The sequence below is a fragment of the Molossus molossus genome, unplaced genomic scaffold (genome assembly GCF_014108415.1).
Source record: "Molossus molossus isolate mMolMol1 unplaced genomic scaffold, mMolMol1.p scaffold_m16_p_12, whole genome shotgun sequence".
Lineage (NCBI taxonomy): Eukaryota > Metazoa > Chordata > Mammalia > Chiroptera > Molossidae > Molossus > Molossus molossus.
The window spans coordinates 66352435-66373647 of record NW_023425347.1 but is presented as its reverse complement, the minus strand read 5'-3'; the positions used below and the strand labels follow the sequence as shown (position 1 = coordinate 66373647).

General features: G+C 39.2%; 1 protein-coding gene across 8 annotated transcripts in view; it reads right to left on the bottom strand.

The window, feature by feature from the left end:
- Positions 1-21213, bottom strand: part of EPS15 (epidermal growth factor receptor pathway substrate 15) — a 155859-nt gene that overhangs the window by 73967 nt on the left and 60679 nt on the right. For all 8 annotated transcript variants that reach the window (XM_036256498.1, XM_036256495.1, XM_036256500.1 and 5 more), the window contains one exon: positions 15395-15480. In XM_036256498.1, coding sequence (XP_036112391.1) covers positions 15395-15480 — 86 coding nt within the window. The remainder of the gene's footprint in view (positions 1-15394; positions 15481-21213) is intronic.

Sequence of the window (21213 nt, the reverse complement as noted above, 5' to 3'; positions counted from 1 at the left end):
CTTCCCTGACCTGGTGAAGGAAGAGAAAGACACCAGTCCAGGAAGCATAGAGAGTGCCAAACAAGACGAACCCAAAGACGTCCACACTAAGACACATCATAATAAAAATGGCAAAGATTATTTTATTTTTATTTATTTTTTAATATGTTTTATTGATTTTTTTTTTTTTTAGAGAGAGATAGAAACATGCCCCTACTGCATGCCCCTACTGGAGATCAAACAGAGAATTTTAAAAGCAGGAAGAAAAAGACAGTTACCTACAAGAGAGCTCCCATAAGACTGTCAGGATTTCTCAAAAGAAACATTTTAGGCCTGAAGAGATTGGCACAAAATATTGAAAGTGATGAAAAGCAAGGACCTACAACCAAGAGTACTCTACCCAGCAATGCTATCATTTAAAATTGAAGGAGAAACAATGGAATATCACATGGCCATAAAAAAGAATAAATCTTACCATTTGTGACAGCATGGATGGACCTACAGGATATTAACCTAAGTAAAATAAGTTAGTCAGAGAAAGACAAATACCATATGATTTCACTTATATGTGGAATCTAAACAACAAAATAAATGAACAAACAAAATTGAAATAGACACAGAGGACAGACTGATGGTTCCCGAGAGGAGGGGATTTGCAGGACAGGATAAAAAAAGTGAAGGTTAGATTAATAAGTACAAACTGGTAATTACAAAGTAGTCACAGGCAAAAAAAGGCTAAGGGAATACATTAGCACCAAACCAGCACTGCAAGAAATGTTAAAAGGACTGCTATAATTAGCAGTAGAAATGGGAAGAAAAATAGAACCACACTAAACAAAAATGGCAATAAATAAGTACATATCAATAATCACCTTAAACGTAAATGGATTGAATGCTCCCATAAAAAGACACAGAGTAGCTGATTGGATAAGAAAGCATGACTCACCTATATGTTGTTTACAAGAGACCCACCTCTCAACAAAAGACTCACATTGGTTGAAAGTGAAGGGATGGAAAAAAATTTTCCAAGCAAATGGAAAGCAAAAAAAAGCTGGGGTAGCAATTCTCATATCTGATAAAATAGATTTCAAAATGAAGACCATAACTAGAGACAAAGACAGCCACTACATAATATTTAAAGGATCTATCCAACAGGAAGATATAACCTTGATAAACATATACGCACCCAATATAGGAGCACCAAAATATATTAAAAATCTTCTGGAGGACTTCCAAGGAGAAATCGACAACAATACAATCATAGCAGGGGACTTCAACACCCTGTTGACAGCACTGGATAGATCCTCTAGGCAAAAAATTAGCAAGGAAACAGAGACTCTAAATGAAGCACTAGACCAAATGGATTTAATAGATATCTACAGAGAATTACACCCTAAAACTACAGAATACACATTCTTCTCAAGTGCACATGGGACATTCTCAAAGATAGACCACATGATAGGACACAAACTAAATCTCTACAAGTTCAAGAAGATTAAAATCATATCAAGCATCTTCTCAGATCACAATGGCATGAAACCAGAAATCAATTGCAACAAGAACATGCAAAGACATTTCAACACATGGAGGCTAAATAGCATGTTATTAAACAATGAATGGGTCACCGAGGAGATCAAGGAAGAACTTAAAAACTTCCTGGAAACCAATGAAAATGACCACACAACAACACAAAATCTATGGGATGCAGCGAAAGCAGTTCTGAGAGGGAAGTTCATAGCACTACAGGCCTACCTCAAAAAACAAGAAAAATTTCTAATTGACTGTCTAACCTCACAACTTAAAGAATTAGAAAGCAGACAAAAAGAAAACCCAGACCAAGTAGAAGGAAGGAAATAGTAAAGATCAGAGCAGAAATAAATGACATAGAGACCAAAAAAACAATTCAAAGGATCAATGAAACAAAGAGCTGGTTTTTCGAAAAGATAAACAAGATTGATGGACCCTTAGCTAGACTCACCAAGAAACAAAGAGACAGAACCCAAATACACAAAATCAGAAATGAAAGAGGAGAAGTAACAACCAACACCACGGAAATACAAAAGATCATTAACAACTACTATGAACAACTATATGGCAACAAATTCCACAATCTAAGCGAAATGGACAAATTTCTAGAAACACGCAGTCTCCCAAAACTATTCCCGGAAGAGATAGAAAACTTGAACAGACCAATAACAACTAAGGAAATTGAAGAGGTAATCAAGACTCTCCCAGCAAACAAAAGCCCAGGCCCAGATGGCTTCATGGGGGAGTTTTACCGAACATTCAAAAAAGAACTAACACCCATTCTCCTCAAACTATTTCAAAAAATTCAAGAAGAAGGAAGACTTCCAAACACGTTCTATGAGGCCAGCATAATTCTAATTCCAAAACCAGAAAAACACACTATGAAGAAAGAAAACTACAGGCCAATATCCCTGATGAACATACACGCCAAAATCCTGAACAAAATATTAGCAAATCGGATCCAGAAATACATCAAAAAAAATTATTCACCATGACCAAGTGGGATTCATTCCAGGGATGCAAGGCTGGTACAATATTCGCAAATCAATAAACGTGATACACCACATAAACAAAATGAAGAATAAAAACCACATGATTACATCAAGAGATGCTGAAAAAGCATTCAACAAAATCCAGCATCCATTTCTGATTAAAACGCTCAGCAATGTAGGACTAGAGGGATCATATCTTGACATAATAAAGGCCATATATGAAAGACCTACAGCCAACATCATACTCAATGGACAGAAACTAAAAACATTTCCATTAAGAACAGGAACAAGACAGGGATGTCCACTTTCGCCACTCTTATTTAACATTGTACTGGAAGTCTTAGCCACAGCAATCAGACAGGAAGAAAAAATAAAAGGGATCCAAATTGGAAAGGAGGAAGTGAAACTGTCATTATTTGCAGATGACATGATACTATACATAGAAAACCCTAAAGACTCCATCAAAAATCTACTAGACTTAATAAATGAATTTGGCAAAGTAGCAGGATACAAAATTAACGTCAAGAAATCGACGGCACTCTTGTACACCAATGATGAACTCACAGAAAGAGAAACTGAAAAAACAATCCCATTTACCATCGCGCCAAAAAATTTACGATACCTAGGAATAAACTTAACCAAAGAAGTAAAGGACCTATTTGCAGAAAACTACAGGTCATTTAAAAAAGAAATAGAGGAAGATATAAAAAAGTGGAAGCACATACACTGTTCATGGATTGGAAGAATTAATATCATTAAAATGTCCATACTACCCAAAGCAATCTATAGATTCAATGCAATCCCCATCAAAATACCAACGACATATTTCATACAACTAGAACAAATACTTCAAAAGTTCATATGGAACCAAAAAAGACCCTGAATAGCCACAGCAATCTTGAAAAAAAGAACAAAGTAGGTGGGATCACAATACCAGATATCAGGTTATACTACAAAGCGACTGTAACCAAAACAGCCTGGTACTGGCACAAGAACAGGCATATAGACCAGTGGAACAGAACTGAAAACCCAGAAATGGACCCAAGGCAATACGCTCAATTAATATTTGACAAAGGTGGCAAGAGCATACAGTGGAGTAAAGACAGCCTCTTTAATAAATGGTGTTGGGAAAATTGGACAGCTACATGCAAAAAAATGAAACTAGACCATCAACTTACACCATACACAAAAATAAACTCAAAATGGATAAAAGACTTAAATGTGACCCGTGAATCCATAAAAATTCTAGAAGAAAATGTAGGCAACAAAATTTCGGACATCATACGCAGCAGAATTTTCACTGATACATCACCTAAGGTAACAGAAACAAAGGAGAAAATGAACACATGGGACTACATTAAACTAAAAAGCTTCTGCACAGCAAAAGAAACAATCATCAAAATGGAAAGGTAACCCACTGTATGGGAGAACATCATTGCCAATGATGTATCAGATCAGGGGTTACTTTCCAATATATATAGAGTGCTCCTACAACTCAACAAAAGGAAGACAAAGAACCCAATTAAAAATTGGGCAGAGGAGCTGAGTAGACACCTCTCCAAACAGGACATACAAATGGCCAAAAGACATATGAAGAAATGCTCAACATCACTAATCATTAGAGAGATGCAAATTAAAACAACAATGAGGTATCACCTCACACCTGTCAGAATGGCCACCATCAACAAATCATCAAACAACAAGTGTTGGCGAGGGTGTGGAGAAAAGGGGACTCTAATACACTGCTGCTGGGAATGCAGACTGGTGCAGCCGCTATGGAAAACAATATGGTGCTACCTCAAAAAATTAAAAATTGAACTTCCATTTGACCCAGTGATCCCACTGCTGGGAATATACCCTAAGAAGCCTGAAACACCAATCAGGAAGAATATATGTACCCCCATGTTCATAGCAGCACTATTTACAATAGCTAAGATCTGGAAACAGCCCAAGTGTCCACCAGTAGATGAATGGATAAAAAAAGCTGTGGTACATATACACAATGGAGTACTATGCAGCGGTAAGAAAGAAAGATCTCTCATCCTTTGAGACGACATGGAGGGACCTGGAAAGTATTATCCTAAGTGAAAGAAGCCAAGCAGAAAAAGACAAATACCACATGATCTCACTTATATACAGAATATAATGAACATAACAGTCTGAGGAATACAGTAGACCCAGAAACATGAAAGTAGGGCACAGACTGACATCCCTCAGAAGAGGGAGTGAGGGGGTGGGGGGCTGGGAGGGTGGGAAGAGATAAACCACAGAACTTATATGCACATATGCATGACCAATGGACATGGACAACTAAGCCGGGGACGGGGCGGAGGTGGGGTGGGGTGGGCGGTGCCAATGGGGTAAAAAGGTAAAATATCTGTAACATAAAAATAAATTTAAAAATTCATAAAAAAAAACAAAAAAAAAACGAAGTAGTCACAGGGATATAATGTACAGCATAAGGAATATAGTCCATAATACTGTAATAACTATGTATGGTGCCAGATAGGTAGTACAAATATCTGAGGGAACACTTTGTAAAGTATATAATTATCTAACCGCTATGCTGTATACCTGAAGCTAACACAAAATAATAGTAAATGTAAACTGTAACTGAACAATAATTTTTTTTAAAAATGAAGAAATTATGATATTCTCAGATAAACAAAAGCAGGGGACTTCATTGCCATCAAACCTGTGGTACAAGAAATGCTAAAGGGAATCCTTTGGTTGAAATAAAAGAATGTTATTAGATAGTAACTCAGTCATATGAAGATATAAAGATCTCTAGAGGTTTTAAATGTTGAATCATTCACTTTATGTGAAACTGAAGTATACTGCCTCTTTATTACTAAATGCACACGCCAACCTTGTGCTTCAATTACTTAATCAGTAACACCAGCCCAACCAGTATGGCTCAGTGGGTTAGAGTGCCGTCCCGTGCACCAGAAGGTTGCGGGCTCGATTCCCAATTAGGGCACATACCTGGGTTGCCGGCTCAATCTCCTGCCCTGGTCGGGGTGCATGCAGGAGGCAACCAATCAATGTTTCTCTCTCACATCCATGTGTCCCTCCCTCCCTTCCTCCTTCCCTCTCTCTCTCTCTCTCTCTCTCTCTCTCTCTCTCTGAAATCAATGGGAGAAAAAAATACCCTCAGGTGAGGATAAAAAAAAACTCATTCTTGAGTTAGTCATGATTAAGACCTTCTAGTATCAGTACCATAGACCTTTATAGGGCCAGAAACAGATAGGGTAGAGTATATAAACAAAAGAGCTCCAGAGTCAATAATATAAGCAATGCTTTCTCCAGAGCTAAAAGTTTCTAATGGCATTTGAACTGAACTAAACCAGAAACACAATTAAAAAAAAAAAATTCAAAATATATGCTAACACTGCCTTATATATCTTTTTAGAAAAATCAGCTCTCAAACATGATTGAAGTGGAGATCTATATATTTAGGAATATAGATCCTGGATACATAGTTCCTGTCTCTCTTCAACTAGGAAAAGAGTGTTCATTCAGCTATTCCAACTAATGTTTGCTGAACCCCTACCTATTCAGTAAATGCTGTGCTCTAAGTGTGGAGCTGGGTGTTTAGGGATGATGATGATTACAAACATGTATTGAGAATTTACTATGTTCCAAGAATTGTACATGGTATTATTCATATTTCCATTTTACAATGAAGAAACTGAAGCACAAATAATTAACTAAGTAATTTGTCCAAGTCATGTCAGGAGGCAAACCGGAATATCTAGTTAGAAAATCAATGCACTGAAATACTACACTGCATTGCTTTACTACAAATAAGAGACATTCTGTGTTATCACACAGAACTCCTGTGGAAAGAAATATAACCCAGTATTGTTAAATGTTCTGAGAGAAGGAAATTGAATGCTCTCTGAGCTGAGGTGTGTGTAAGGAAAGGCTTCTTAGAAAAAGACCAGCCCATTCCTCATCTGAAAAATTGAGATAAAACTACTTACCCTTCAGCAACACTGTAAGAATTGAATAAGAGAATTATATAAAGCAGGCAGAGCACAATGTCTAATAATTATTATTGTAATTATCTATCCTGTTTACTGGCCCAAGACCAGGATAACAAACTGGCCTGACAGGATGTAGCTTTGACTTCCTGATGTTCTTGCTAAAAGGACAGAGACAGGAAGGAAGAAGAAGCTGGTAGAAGACAAACAAATATTAACTCCTGCCCTCAGCATAATTTACCACCACCACACTAAGTGAGTAAAGCAATTTCTCGGTATGTTTTGCCTTTTCACTGCCAAGAACTTCTCTGTTTGAGCCACTTTACTTTCAGGGCAAGGGTTCTTGAAAACAGTTTCATGCATAGATTTTAAGAGTCCGGGAGCTCCTGAAGTAAATGCAAAATGATGTAGATAGATCACATTTTTTTTTTTTTTCTGGGCATAGTCTAATAGTCTTCAACAGATTGCCAAAGGATTTCCTTGATACAAAAACAAGTACTCAAAATATGAAAAATCAGCGCACTAATCTCATGTCCCTATGAGGATTAAAAATCCTTTTGTCTAGCCCTGGCTGCTGTGGCTCGGCAGTAAGAGCACTGCCCGCAGACCAGAGTACCAGGTTCAATTCCGGCCAAGGGCACGTACCTTGGTTGTGGTTCGTCCCTGGTCCCGGATGGGGCTGTGCGGGTGGCAACCAATCGATGTGTTTCTCTCTCTCTCTCTCTCTCCCCCCCTCCCTCCCTTCCTCTATCTCTATCTGAAGATTAATGTAAAAATGTCCTCAGGTGAGGATTAAAAAAATCCTTTTGTCTGTAAGATCCTCTACCATAGTCTTCTAAATAAGCTTTACTGAGAAGCTCTTTTGCCTTATTTCATCATTTAACATATGGCATCTAGTCTGCCATAAACTTTGTAGGAATTAAGTCTCGGAAATATTCTAACATTTATAACGTACTCTAACTTATTCATTCAACCACCTAAATTATACTGAGATCCTATGGTTTCAGGCAATGTGTGCATTCATTTTTAAACCTATTCAAATGGTCTGAAGGCATTTCAAAAAAATTTTAAGGGATATTTTTTATTTATTTATTTATATTAATTTTTTTCTTTATTGATTTTAGACAGAGAGGAAGGGAGAGAGAGAGAGAGACATCAATGAGAGAGAACATCAATTGGCTCCTCCTGCATGCTCCCCACTGGGGATTTGGCCTACAATCTGGGCATGTGCCCTGACCGGGAATCAAACCAGTGACCTCTTGGTGCATAAGTCAACACTCAACCACTGAGCTACACCAGCTGGGCTAAAGGCATATTTTTAAAAGAACACAATAAAATGTGGTGAGTATTATTCTAACTGACTAAAGTTTCAAGAAGTAGAAAGGAAAGAGCAACTAGCAATCAACATTTCAGAGAAGATTTGACAAAGGAGACAGTATTTAAGCTGAACCTTGAAGCATCAGTAAGTGAAAGTGTACAAGGCAAAAGGTGTCTCAGGCAAAAAGGAACAGCAGTATCAGAGGCAAAAAAAGAGTAAAAGTAGTGGCATGTTGAGGTGAGAGGTAATAAGCTCACCCACCATTTGGCTGGAGAATAGGGATGAAACTAAAATAGATTAGAGTACTATGCTGAACACTGAGAGTACAAGAGCAAACATATTGTGTCTGCTCTCGAGAAACTTTTCAGTATTATCAGGAGATGACTGATTCTACTTTACTGCTGGAGGTGGCTAAAACAGAAAAATGGTCAGGATGCCAAGGAAACACCACAAAGGAAGAGTCTTTATGCCATCCTCAGAGAAGTGAATTGGATCCAGTTGGGAATGGGGAGTCACTAAGGGATCTGAGTTGTACTTTATACATCAATTGGAGGTAGGATGGTTATGAAACTCAAAGCAAAGAGTCCTTTGGAGGTTTTAACACTGATCCAGATAAGAGATAAAGACTAGCCCTGGCTGGTTTGGCTCAGCGGTTAGAGCGTCGGCCTGCGGTCTGGAGAGACCCGGGTTCGGTTCCCGCTAAGGGCACGTACCTTGGTTGCAGTTTGTCCCCAGCCCTGGTTGGGTCGTGTGGGTGGCAGCCACTCGATGTGTCGCTTTCACGTCGATGTTTCTCTCTCTCTCTCTCTCTCTCCCCCTCCCACTCTATCTGAACAAAATATCGAAGAATGTCCTCGGGTGAGGATAAAAAAAAAAAAGAAAGAGATAAAGACTAAAACTAAGACAGAAACAGAAGAAAATATGTACAGATTTCAACAAAATTGAGCCAATTATTTTTTCATCTATTACATAAGCTAAGCATTAGAGATACAATAGTGAACAAGTAAATAGTCGCTAAGCTTAAAAAGTACTTAATCTAGTGAGAGATCCAAACAAAATAGACAATTACAACAAAGTACAGTAAATGTTATGACAAGTGTAAATATTAAAACCATGTATGATAGGCTGTTATATGAGATTTGACAGGTACAGGGTTGGGACATAAAGTAGTCAGAGAAGGCTTCCCCTTTTGGAGGAAATGATGTCTAAGGTGAGTTTTTTACAGGATGAGGAGGAGTTAATTAGGCAAAAGAGATGGGAAGATAGGAATGATTCCAAGAAACATTTCAAAATAGATGAATAAGATGAGAAGAAGAAAAATCTCAGGTTTGTAGTTTGAGTGATTAGATGAACAGTGATGTCACCAAGAAAGGAAAATAAAAGAGACAAAGACAGCGGTCAGGGAAAGATTAGAAAGTCATGTCCTACTGGGCATTCAGATAAAAACATTGGTAGGCAATAAAAAGTATAAATCTGGAGCTCAGGTGAAAGAGCCAAGTATTTTATAAGATTATATTACAATCATTGCTTTTCATTTTTTAAGTTAAAAACAGCATACTAATTTAATGATTGACATATATAAATCCCTATGTAGCAAAAGCTGAAGGAGTCAGTGACCTAATACAGACATTTATAAAAGAGAATTTTAACAACCATAATTTTAGCACGGGTAGATGAGTCTCATTATGACATTACTGGAGTTGAATGATTGAAGTATGCCTACATTGTAGATCTCACCTAGGAAAAGTATTTTCACAAATGTCAAATCATGTATAAATGTATTACACATTCATAAAATATGACTACAACTTAAAACCTAACAAAGTTTTGGAGCTCTATGATTTTCTTAATAAGACAATCACAAAATGTTAGATATGCTTTTATGTTAGCTATGAATCACTAAACAACACTGTCACTAGTATAACTTGACATTAGGATTACTAGAAGTTAGTGAAAACCCAAAATATAACTAATAATTGAAAATATTTGTACCAGCAAGAAGATTTTATGTATGATGCGCTACTTCCTATTAAAACTCACAACAGAACATTTCATGCGTTAAATAACTACTGTTGAAGTCAAGCAAGTCCTAGAATGTTGGGGTATGTGTCCATTTTCATAGACGTAAAAGGCATAGAAGACAAGTATTTTTCAAACTAAATACCATTTAATGTATATTACACAGAAGGCAAAAAAATGTTAATGGACCATTTATGGACCATACGAACATGAAAAGTCTACACACCATTACAGACTCAGTAATCAAATATTTATTCTCCTATTTTGAACCAAAGCAAAAAAAATTTTAAATCTTAATGAGAGGCAGACTAATATAATAGAAAAAATGCAGAAGTAGAACTTATACAACCTTGGTTTGGGTGCCAGCCAGTACAGTTGATGACTTTATGTGTGACTTTGGATTTGATTTTTCTTCACCAGTAAAAAAGAAAGTGGGGCGCTGGGCAGTTTGGATCAGCGGTTAGAGCGTCAGCCCGCGCACCAGAGAGACCCGGGTTCGGTTTCTGCTGAGGGAATGTACCTCGGTTGAGGTTTGTCCCTGGCCCCGGTTGGGGTAACGTGGGTGGCAACCAGTCGATGTGTCTCTCTCACGTCGATGTGTCTTTCTCACATCGATGTGTCTCTCTCCCTCTCTCCTTCCTGCTCCATCTGAGGATAAATGCAAAAATGTTCTCGGGTGAGGATAAAATGAAAGAAAAAAGAAAGTGAGGACTTCTGGTCAAGATGGCAGCATAAGTAAACGTGGTACTTGCCTCCTCCCACAACCACATCAAAATTACAACAAAACTGCAGAACAACCATCCTTCAGAACCGCCTGACGTCAAGTTCAATGGAAGTCCTACAACTACAAATTAAAGCAGCAGCCACATTGAGACTGGTAGGAGAGGTGGAGGAGTGGACACGCTGGTCCCATACCTATGTGTGGCATATAAAAATCAGGAGGATAGCTCTGGCCAGTTTTGCTCAGCGGTTAGAGCATCGGCCTGCGGTCTGGAGAGACCTGGGTTCGGTCCCCACTAAGGACGTGTAACTCGGTTGCAGTTTGTCCCCAGCCCTGGTTGGGTCGTGAGGGTGGCAACCACTCGATGTGTCCCTTTCACATTGATGTTTCTCTCTCTCTCCCTCCCTCCCACTCTATCTGAGCAAAAAACAGAAAGATGTCCTCAGGTGAGGATAAAAAAAAAAATCAGGAGGATACCTTGGCTGTGAAGGTCCTCTCTGAGGAGGTGAGGGGTCCCCGTCCCACACCATGACCCCCAGCTCAGGGTTCCAGTGCCAGGAAGAGAAGTCCCCATAACTTCTGGCTGTAAAAACCAGGGGAAACTGAGGCTGAGGGAGGCTGAAGCTGCTGAAGCTCCAGGTAGCTCCTCTTAAAGGGTCCATGCACGGACTTATTCGAACTTTCTCCCTCTGAGCTCCAGCGCAGAGGGGAGGCAGCTTGAAAGGCACCAGAGACATACAAGGGAACTGAGTTGTTGGCATCAGAGCGAAGACTGGAGAGGCAGCTTTGTCCTGAACAGACATGCTGGCAGAGGCCATTGTTCCTTTGGTGAGCCCAAGCTCTTTCCCCACTGGGCAGGCAAATGGCTGCCATATCTGGGACTCCAGCAACTTGGCTCACACTGTCTGTCCCACCCTAGTGATTTCCTGAGGCCCTGCCCCACCCAACTTTCAGGCCCATTCGAGGCGTTTCCAGTGGCTTTACCAGAGGATTGGACTGTTTGGGCTCCTGCTTCAGATTTTCCTAAATTCTCTCAAACAAGAAGCATCTGGCCACAGCAAGCCCCATACCTTTCACTAAGTGGCCACAAGCCTGGCACTAGAAGCAGCCAGCCTTGGTTCACAGCTTGGCTTCACCTGGGCACCTCCAAGCTCAGCACAAGCAGCAGGAATCTACAGATCGTTTTGTAGCTTATGCCTGGTGGCCCCGGGTAGAACATAGGCAGTGGCTGACCTTGCCCCAGAGCCAGCACACCTAGGAGACAGCTTCAGACCAGTCAAGGCACCACCACCCAGCCCTGCCGGTTTGTCAGCGGCTGGAGTGTCCGCCTGCGGATCAGAGAGTCCTGGGTTCAGTTCCCGCTAGGGGCATGTACCAAAAAAAAAAAAAAAGCACCACCACCCAACAACCTCCACAAGTGACACACTCAAGGAATGGACACTCGGGGTACCAGAGCCCTGCTGAAGTAAGTCTTGTTCTGTGTGGTGGGTGGGCCCCTGCACAGCTGATCATCCAAGGTAGACAGAGGTTAGTGGGCACAGCCAGTCCTTGCAGCTGACCATCCTGAGTAAACCCTCCCATTGATGGGCCAAAAGCAACCAAGATTCAATTATAACAGAAGGGTGTAAAGTCTACATGAGGGGTGCATCCCTGAGGACCCAGCTGGGTGATCAGGAAGGCTGTGCCACTGGACCCTATAGGACACCTACTATAAGAGACCATCCTAGGAAGCCTAGGAGACATAGCAACTCTACCTAATACATCGAAACAAACACAGGGAGGGAGCCAAAATGAGGAGACAAAGAAACATGTCTCAAATAAAAGAACACAACAAAACTCCAGGAAAAGAACTAAATGAAATGGAGATAAGCAATCTAATAGATGCAGAGTTCAAAACATTGCTTTTAAGGACACTCAATGAACTTAGTGAGGGCCCCAAGAGTGTAATAAAGGACCAATCAGAAACGAAGTATGTACTAACTGAAACAAAGAGTAATTTACAGAGAATCAATAGTAGAGCAGGTGAAGCAAGAAACAAACCATCAATTTGGAATATAAGGAAACAACAAACACCCAATCAGAAGAGCAAAATGAAAAAGAATCCAAGATAATTAGGATAGTATAAGGAGCCTGTGGGACAACTAAAGCGTACCAACATTCGCATAATGGGAGTGCCAGAAGAAGAAGAGAGAGGGCAAGAAATTGAAAACCTATTTGAAAAAATAATGACAAATAACTTCCCTAACTTTGTGAAGAAAACAGACACACAAGTCCAGGAAGAATAGAGAGTTCCAAACAAGATGAACCCAAAGAGGTCCACACCAAGACACATCATCATCAAAATGCCAAAGGTTAAAGACAAAGAGAGAATCTTAAAAGCAGCAACAGAAAAGCAGTTAGTTACCTACAAGGGTGCTCACATAAGGCTGCTAGTCGATTTCTCAAAAGAAACTTTGCAGGCCAGGAGAAAGTGGCAAGAAATACTTAGAGTGATGAAAAGCAAGGACCTACAACCAAGATTACTCTATCCTGGAAAGCTATCATTTAGAATAGATGACCATACAAAGAGTTTCCCAGACAAGAAAAAGTTAAAGGAGTTCATCACCACCAAACCAGTATTATATGAAATGTTGATGGGTCTTCTTGAAGATAAAAAAATATGAACAATATAATGGCAATAAATACACATCTATCAACAATCGAATCTACAAACAAAATGAGCAAGCAAAACAGAAACAGACTCATAGATACAGAGAAATTTTTGTTGGTTGCCACATGAGAGGGAAGTTGGGTGAAAAAAATAAAGGGTTTAAGCAGTACAAATTGGTTGTTAGACTGATGAACCTCAAAGGGAAGGGGGGAGGTGGGGTGGGAAGGGAGAAACCAAAGAACTTATATGCATATATACATAACCAATAGACATAGACAATAGTGTGGGGAAAGTGGGAGGGGGGACGGCATTGGGGAGGAGGGGGTCAAGGGTGGGGGTAAGAGGGACATCTGTAATCCATTCAACAATATAGATAAGTTTAAACTTTTTAAAAAGTGGGACTATATGATATCCAAAGGGTTTTTTGTTTTGTTTTTTACTTCTAGGATTCCAATATTAGAGGCTTTATGTACTAGACAAAGGCCAATTTGTGAGCAGGAAATAAGAATTTGGTAGAAGGCAGATATGCTCAAAACTAAACAATGACATTTTAAAAAGGAACCCAAACTAAGTTTATAGAATGTCAAGTCATATTGTTCAAAGAAGCTGATCACTGAAATTACTGGTGATTTAAAGCAATACTGTCTTCAGCAGACATTTACCTCCCCAGAATTCATTTCTCCATCTTGCAGAATTTTACCTGGGGGACACCCTCTCCCCCACCTTCACGTGGTGTCAGTGACAAACTACCACCCACCACTCCCGGGACAGAGTACTTGAAAAATCACACTATATACATCCCGGGCCACTGATTGTTTCAGTGGTAGGCATGGCGCTAAGCCAGTCCAATCAGGTTGAATCTTAGGACTTTTGCTGGAACTGCCAGAGGAGAGGCACTCCATTGGATCTGAAATTAAATATACATGAGGCTAGGTGTGTGACAGCACCCTTGACAACACAAAGGGAAAACCCATCTGAGAATGAATCAACCCAGTGGAAGTGAAAACAAGAAAGGGAGAGACTAAGAGAACTGATTATATAATTTGAGCCACACATAAAGCTATGCCTTAAGCCATTACTATCTCTAAGAGGTCTTAGTTTCACAAATCAACAAATTCACTCTCACTCAACATGAGTTGGTTCTTTCTTGCAACTGAAAATCAAAATCACAACTAAGTTTCTCTAGATCAATCTCAATGTAGTCTCATGAATGAGAAAGTATCATTGCCAAATTCTTCCCATATAGTCCAGATAAATTATTTAATGCTTTTTGTCTCAATACCATCAATAAAATATCACTCATTATTTGCATCAAAGTGTTGTGAAGGTAAAGAAAAAAAGAGTTTGTGTAAATGCAGTGATATTTAAATATAGTGTCTTATATATGGAAAAAAGGTCTTAACTTTTTAAAAGTAATTTTAGGAGATAATTTCTACAATGAGTTATTACCATAAAGTTTCCAGAGAATAAGAAAATTAAGGAAATCAACAGATTATAATCAAATCTAATTGTACTCAAGTCTGTTTTACACAATACCTATGTAAAGAAAGAAAATTTTACTCCAAATCAAGTAGTCCTGAGATTAGGTATTAGTTCTACTGTTGACAGGTTTGCATGCCTTTGGACAAAATAACCTCCCTAAGCATTTAACTCCTAACCTACGAAACAAGAACAATATTATCTCTCAAGTCAAAAGGTTTTTGTGAGGATCAAATGAGATAACAGTTATAAAAGCTCTTATTTGGCATGGTCTCTGCATTTAATATTCCTTCCACAAAATGGAGTGCAAGCTATTCTTACAATAGCTTAACAGAATATGCTCTTAAACAATAATGTTTTTCTAATATGTTATTCAAATATCTAAATTTGGAGGAACACTGTATTTCATTCATTCTAAGATACACATTTTTCACTGTCTGAAATCAAATAGTCTTATAGTTCATGGCAAGCCGTTGTTTATTTGGTGGTGATTTTTCTTTTTTTAGTGGTACGTAAGAAAATTGTGCATCCTGCAATTAAAGGTTGCCTTAGATTTTATGAAATAAGGTACACTGATTCCCAACTGAAGAACCATGGTACTTAACCAAATAAAGTAGTATTTACCAAGAAACAGAAAAGGTGCGTGGGGCAGAGGGGTGTGGGGGCTGAAATAGACAGAGAGAGAGAATTTACACAGGCAGCTGTAATTTTTACTTCACATACCTCTGTAAGTCAACCAGTTCATTGTTAAGGGTATCTAGCTCCTTAATAGCAGAGAAATCTGCAACAGGACTTGATCCTATAATGTTCTAAAAACAAAAAGTTCACAATTACGTATTACTATAAAATTATATATGGCAAAGCATTTAAAATGTTTAAAAGCATTACATGGATATAGAGTATGACATTTTTTATGATATTACTAACAATTTTAATTCATTTAAGAACATCATATTTAGTGCAATTTTAAACACACACAGTTATATACTAAGACATTTTCCCTTAAATTCTCTAAACACCCTTGTTCTCTATTATGTACCATCACTTCAGATCCCAACGTGTTTGTCACTAGGTGCTAGCCTGTCCAGAACCCTGCAGTACAGCAGATATCAGATTCATAAAGTAGTTCCTCCACTGAAGTGTACATTGCTTGTGGAGATGAATGGCGATTTATTTGTATTTGTTTAATCTTTTTTTTTTATCCTCACCTGAGGATATTTTTCGATATTTTGTTCAGATAGAGTGGGAGGGGGAGAGAAAGAGAGAAACATCGATGTAAAAAGGACACATCGACTGGTCGCCACCCACACGACCCAACCAGGGCCGGGGACAAACTGCAACCGAGGTACCTGCCCTTAGCGGGGACCGAACCTGGGTCTCTCCAGACCACAGGCCGATGCTCTAACCACTGAGCCAAACCGGCCAGGGCTGTATTTGTATAATCTGACACAAAGTATGTACACAAATTTTTGTTGAGTATTAGAATTATAATGGGGGTTGATCTTATTCAATTCAACAAATACCAGCTTTTGTTAAATACTTTTAGTGTCTACTCTATTTAAAGTAAAACCTACTGCTCAGGCATATTCCATAGTAAATATCACCACATATGAAACTATTTTCATACAAGACATCCTTTACATATGGTTCTCTTTCACTGATGAAGGTGTCAAAATTGGTCTCTAAATACTTGCAGTTAGAAAATCTAGCTGTATTTATTGCATGATCTTTACTGTAAAACAGAGAAATAATTTCTGCTCTGCCTACTTTAAAAATTAAATTAAATTAATATTATATGTGAAATCTCTCTACAAACTTTATGTTTTATAAATGTGAGCTATTCTTATAATTAACTTCCTCAACAGAAGATGTTCTTAAAAGATGGATGGCTTCCCAATGAGTTACTTCCACCTTGGCTCAATCTCCTCTGTGAAATGACTTCCACACCTCTTCTACCATTCTAACTCAAAAAGAATGACTCGCAATTACATTCACTATTAAAAATATCATCAAATAAGAGTGAGACAAACAAGTTATAAGGTGATACCGCAGATGACTCCAGAAGAAAGATTAGTGTACTGTAGTTGGTACACAGCTTGTGTCACTCCTCAATTGTTGATACAAACATTAAACTCCCACACTAAAGCAATAAAATGATATGCAACTAGGAAGCATGGGGAAGTTCATTGAACAGTATATGAAATATAAGAAGAACATACAAAGAAAAATATAGCATGTCCCTATCTTTCAAAATATTTTCTCTCTTTTCCTGGTTGGTTTGGCTCAGCAGTTAGAGCATTAGACCACAGACCAAAGAGTCTCAGGTTTGATTTCCAGTCAAGAGCACATACCTCAGTTGCAGGTTTGATCCCCAGCCCAGGTCGGGGTCATTCGAAAAGCAACCAATTGACGTATCTCTCTCACATCCATGTTTCCCTCTCTCTCTCCTCCCTCTCTCCCTTTCACTCTATCTAAAAATCAATGGACTTCCGGTCAAGATGGCGGTGTAGGTAAACACAGTATCGTGTCCTCCCACAACCACATCAAAGTTACAACTAAACTACATAAAAACCATCATTCAAAAATGCCTGAAATCAAGTTGAGTGAAAGTCCTACAACTACGAAATTAAAGAAGCAGCCACATGGAGACTGGTAGGAGGGGTGGAGGCAGATGGGCAAGTCCCACACCCACGTGTGGCGGATAAAAATCAGGAGGCTACCTCGGCTGGGAAGGTCCTTCCTGAGGACTGAGGGGTCCCCGTCCCACACCAGGTGCCCTGCTCAGGGTTCCAGTGCCAGGAAGAGAAGTCCCCATAACTTCTGGCTGGAAAATCCAGCAGGAACTGAGGCTCAGGGAGGCTGAGGCAGCTGGAGCCCCAGGCAGCTCTTCTTAAAGGGCCCGCATACGGACTTATCGGACTCACTCCCACTAAGCTTGGAGAGGAGACACCTCCAGGGGCGCCAGGGACATACAGGGAAGAACTGAGCTGTTTGGCATTGAAGCGAGGGCTGGAGAGGGGGCTTTCTCCAGGACAGCGTGCTGTCAGAGGTCTTTGTTCCTTTGGTGAGCCCTTCCCTGGGTTGGCAGACAGCCGCCATATCTAGAACTCCAGCAACCTGGCTCACACTGCTAGCCCCGCCCTGATGATTTCCTGAGGCCCTGCCCCACCCAACGTTCAGGCCCACCCAAGCTGATGCCAGTTGCTTAACCATAGGATTGGCCTGTCTTGGATCCTGCTTCAGGTTTTTGTAAATTCTTTCAAACAAGCACATCTGGTCTCAGCTAGCCCCATACCTCTCATCAAGTAATACATAGAAACAAACACAGGGAGGCAGCCAAAATGAGGAGACAAAGAAACAGGTCCCAAATGAAAGAACAGAACACAACCCCAGGAAAAGAACTAAGCAAAATGGAGATAAGCAACCTAACAGATGCTGAGTTCAAAATACTGCTTATAAGGATGTTCAATGAACTTAGTGAGAACCTCAGCAAACTTAGTGAGGGCCTCAAGAGCATAAAAAAGGACCAGTCAGAAATGAAGGATGCACAGTCAGAAATGATGGAGGCACTAACTGAAATAAAGAATAATTTACACAGATTCAATAGCAGAGTAGGTAAAGCCAAGAAGTAAACCATCGATATGGAATATAAGGAAGCAAAAAACACCCAATCAGAACAGAAAAAAGAAAAAAGAATCCAAAAAAATGAGGATAGTGTAAGGAACCTCTGGGACAACTTCAAGCGTGCCAACATTCGCATCTTGGGGGTGCCAGAAAGAGAAAAGAGAGAACAAGAAATCGAAAACCTATTTGAAACAATAATGGCAGAAAACTTCCCTAACTTGGTAAAGGAAACAGACAAACAAGTCCAGGAAGCACAGAGTCCCAAACAAGATGATCCCCAAGAGGCCCACACCAAGACACATCACTGTCAAAGTGCAAAATGTTCAAGACAAAGAATCTTAAAAGCAGCAAGAGAAAAGCAGTTACCTACAAGGGAGCCCCCATAAGACTGTCAGCTGATTTCTCAAAAGAAACTTTGCAGGTCAAAAGGGAATGGCAAGAAATATTCAGAGAGATGAAAAATAAGAACCTACAACCAAGATTACTCTATCCTGCAAAGTTGTCATTTAGAATCGATGGCCATATAAAGAGTTTCCCAGACAAGAAAAAGTTAAAGCAGTTCATCACCACCAAACCAGTTTTATATGAAATGTTGAAGGGTCTTTTTGAAGAAAAAGATAAAATATATGAACAAACAAAATGGCAATGAATACATATCTATCGACAATTGAACCTACAAACAAAATAACAGGCAGAACAGAAACATTCTCATAGATACAAAGAACATTTTGTTGTTTGCCAGATGGGAGGGGGGTTGGAGGAATGGATGAAAAAGGTGAAGGGATTAAGAAGTACAAATTGGTTGCTAGACTCAAAAACTTCAAAGGGAAGGGGGGTTGGGGGGTGGGAAGAAATAAACCAAAGAACTTATATGCATAACCAATGGACACAGACAACAGTGTGGGGAAAAGGCAGGAGGGGGACAGGAGTGGGGAAGAGGGGGTCAATGGGGGGAAATGAGGAACATCTGTAATACATTCAACAATAAAGATTAAAAAATAATGATAATAATAATAAAAATCAATGGAAAAATATCCTGAGGTGAGGATTAAAAAAAAAATACACACACACACACACATTTTTTTCCCCTCACCCTGTTTTGTACATTACACAAAAATTCCACTTTAATGATTTTAAGTGGATTAGAGAGCCTAGGAAAGGCAAGTTAAAATGCACACAAGGATCAAGTGACAGACATGTGACAAAAGTATGCTGTTTAGCTATTTTCTCTGCATCTACTTTGCTGCATAAAAATTCTCTAACTTCAAAATGTATCTTGTAAATCAAAAATTCTAAAATGCTAAAAAGGACATAAAGTAAAGCTCTAACCTTGAGAGTGTAAAGAAATTGACAGTACAAGAAAGACAAAAAGCAGAGTACTGCAGAATGGAAAAAAGAGTCCAAACTAAGAAAAACACAGAAAGAAAGCAACATTCATAAAAAGATTAGTCAAAGCTGCAAAAAATGCGGTCCTAAAAAAGAAAAATCAGATTATAGAGACAAAAGATTATTTGAAAGACAAAAAAAAGCTAATTTTAATTTTTTTTTTATCCTCACCCGCGGACATTTTTCCATTTTTTGTTCAGGGAGAGAGGAACAGAGAGAGAGAGAGAAACATCGACGTGAAAGGGATACATCGAGTGGCTGCCACCCGCACAACCGACCAGGGCCGGGGACAAACTGCAACCGAGGTACATGCCCTTAGCGGGAACCGAACCCGGGTCTCTCAGGACCGCAGGCCGACGCTCTAACCGCTGAGCCAAACCGGCCAGGGCTAATTTTAATTTTTAAGGTTAAAATTTTTATTACTAGGTGAGAAACAGTAATAAAATCCCATTTTAATGAATAATACTGATATATGACATAAACAGACAGGGGTGTCTATACTCTAGTGAATGAACTTCAAATAAATCTATTACATTAAAAATTCTATAGAGTTGCCCTGGCCGGTTTGGCTCAGCGGTTAGAGCGTCGGCCTGCGGTCGGGAGAGACCAGAGTTCGGTTCCCGCTAAGGGCACGTACCTTGGTTGCAGTTTGTCCCCAGCCCTGGTTGGGTCGTGTGGGTGACAATCACTCGATGTGTCGCTTTCACGTCGATGTTTCTCTCTCTCTCTCTCTCTCTCTCCCTCCCACTCTATCTGAACAAAATATCGGGGGAAAAAATGTCCTCGGGTGAGGATTAAAAAAAAAAGAATTCTATAGAGCAGATACAACTTGAAGTGTCTGCAATTGTCACAGAGACATCAATGAACAAAGACATCAATGAACAAACATAATTTGCTTCAGCAAGTTCTGTCACGTCTGTAATTTGTGTTGGTGGGAGACCAAGTGAATATAAGATGAAGGCAGCAAAGGAAAAAAAATAACAACCTACATAAGTTAAAAAAAGGGTGAAACAACACAGCATTCCATAACTGAGAGTTATAGATAGCAGAGGGCATAAATATAGATTTGTAACCTTTATCTTTTCTGGGTAGCATCACTTTTAGCTTTTTCCACAAGTTGGGGAACTCAGGTCCTGCATCATAAGAAATCTCAAAAAGTTCATAAAATGTTCCCCGAAAAAACTCATGAAGCACATAATCAAATACTTATTTTATTTAAAAATAACAATAGAAATTCTTTGAACTAACTTCTATATCTGATGGCTCTAAGTTTCCATTTAAATGACTTAGAAAAAATCCAATTTTGACTTTTATGAGGTTTGTTTAAATGGGATTTTTGAACCTACATGATAAAATTAATGCAAAACCAAATAGCACTAGAGTGCTTTCCTCATACCACACATCTGAAAACTATAACTCACCACAGCAATGATAACTGTATAGGTCACAAGAAACTTGAAGGTTCAGAGTATGTTTGAGTATGTATTTTTAACAGCAAATAGTCACTAAAGCATGTAAATCCTTTTAAAACT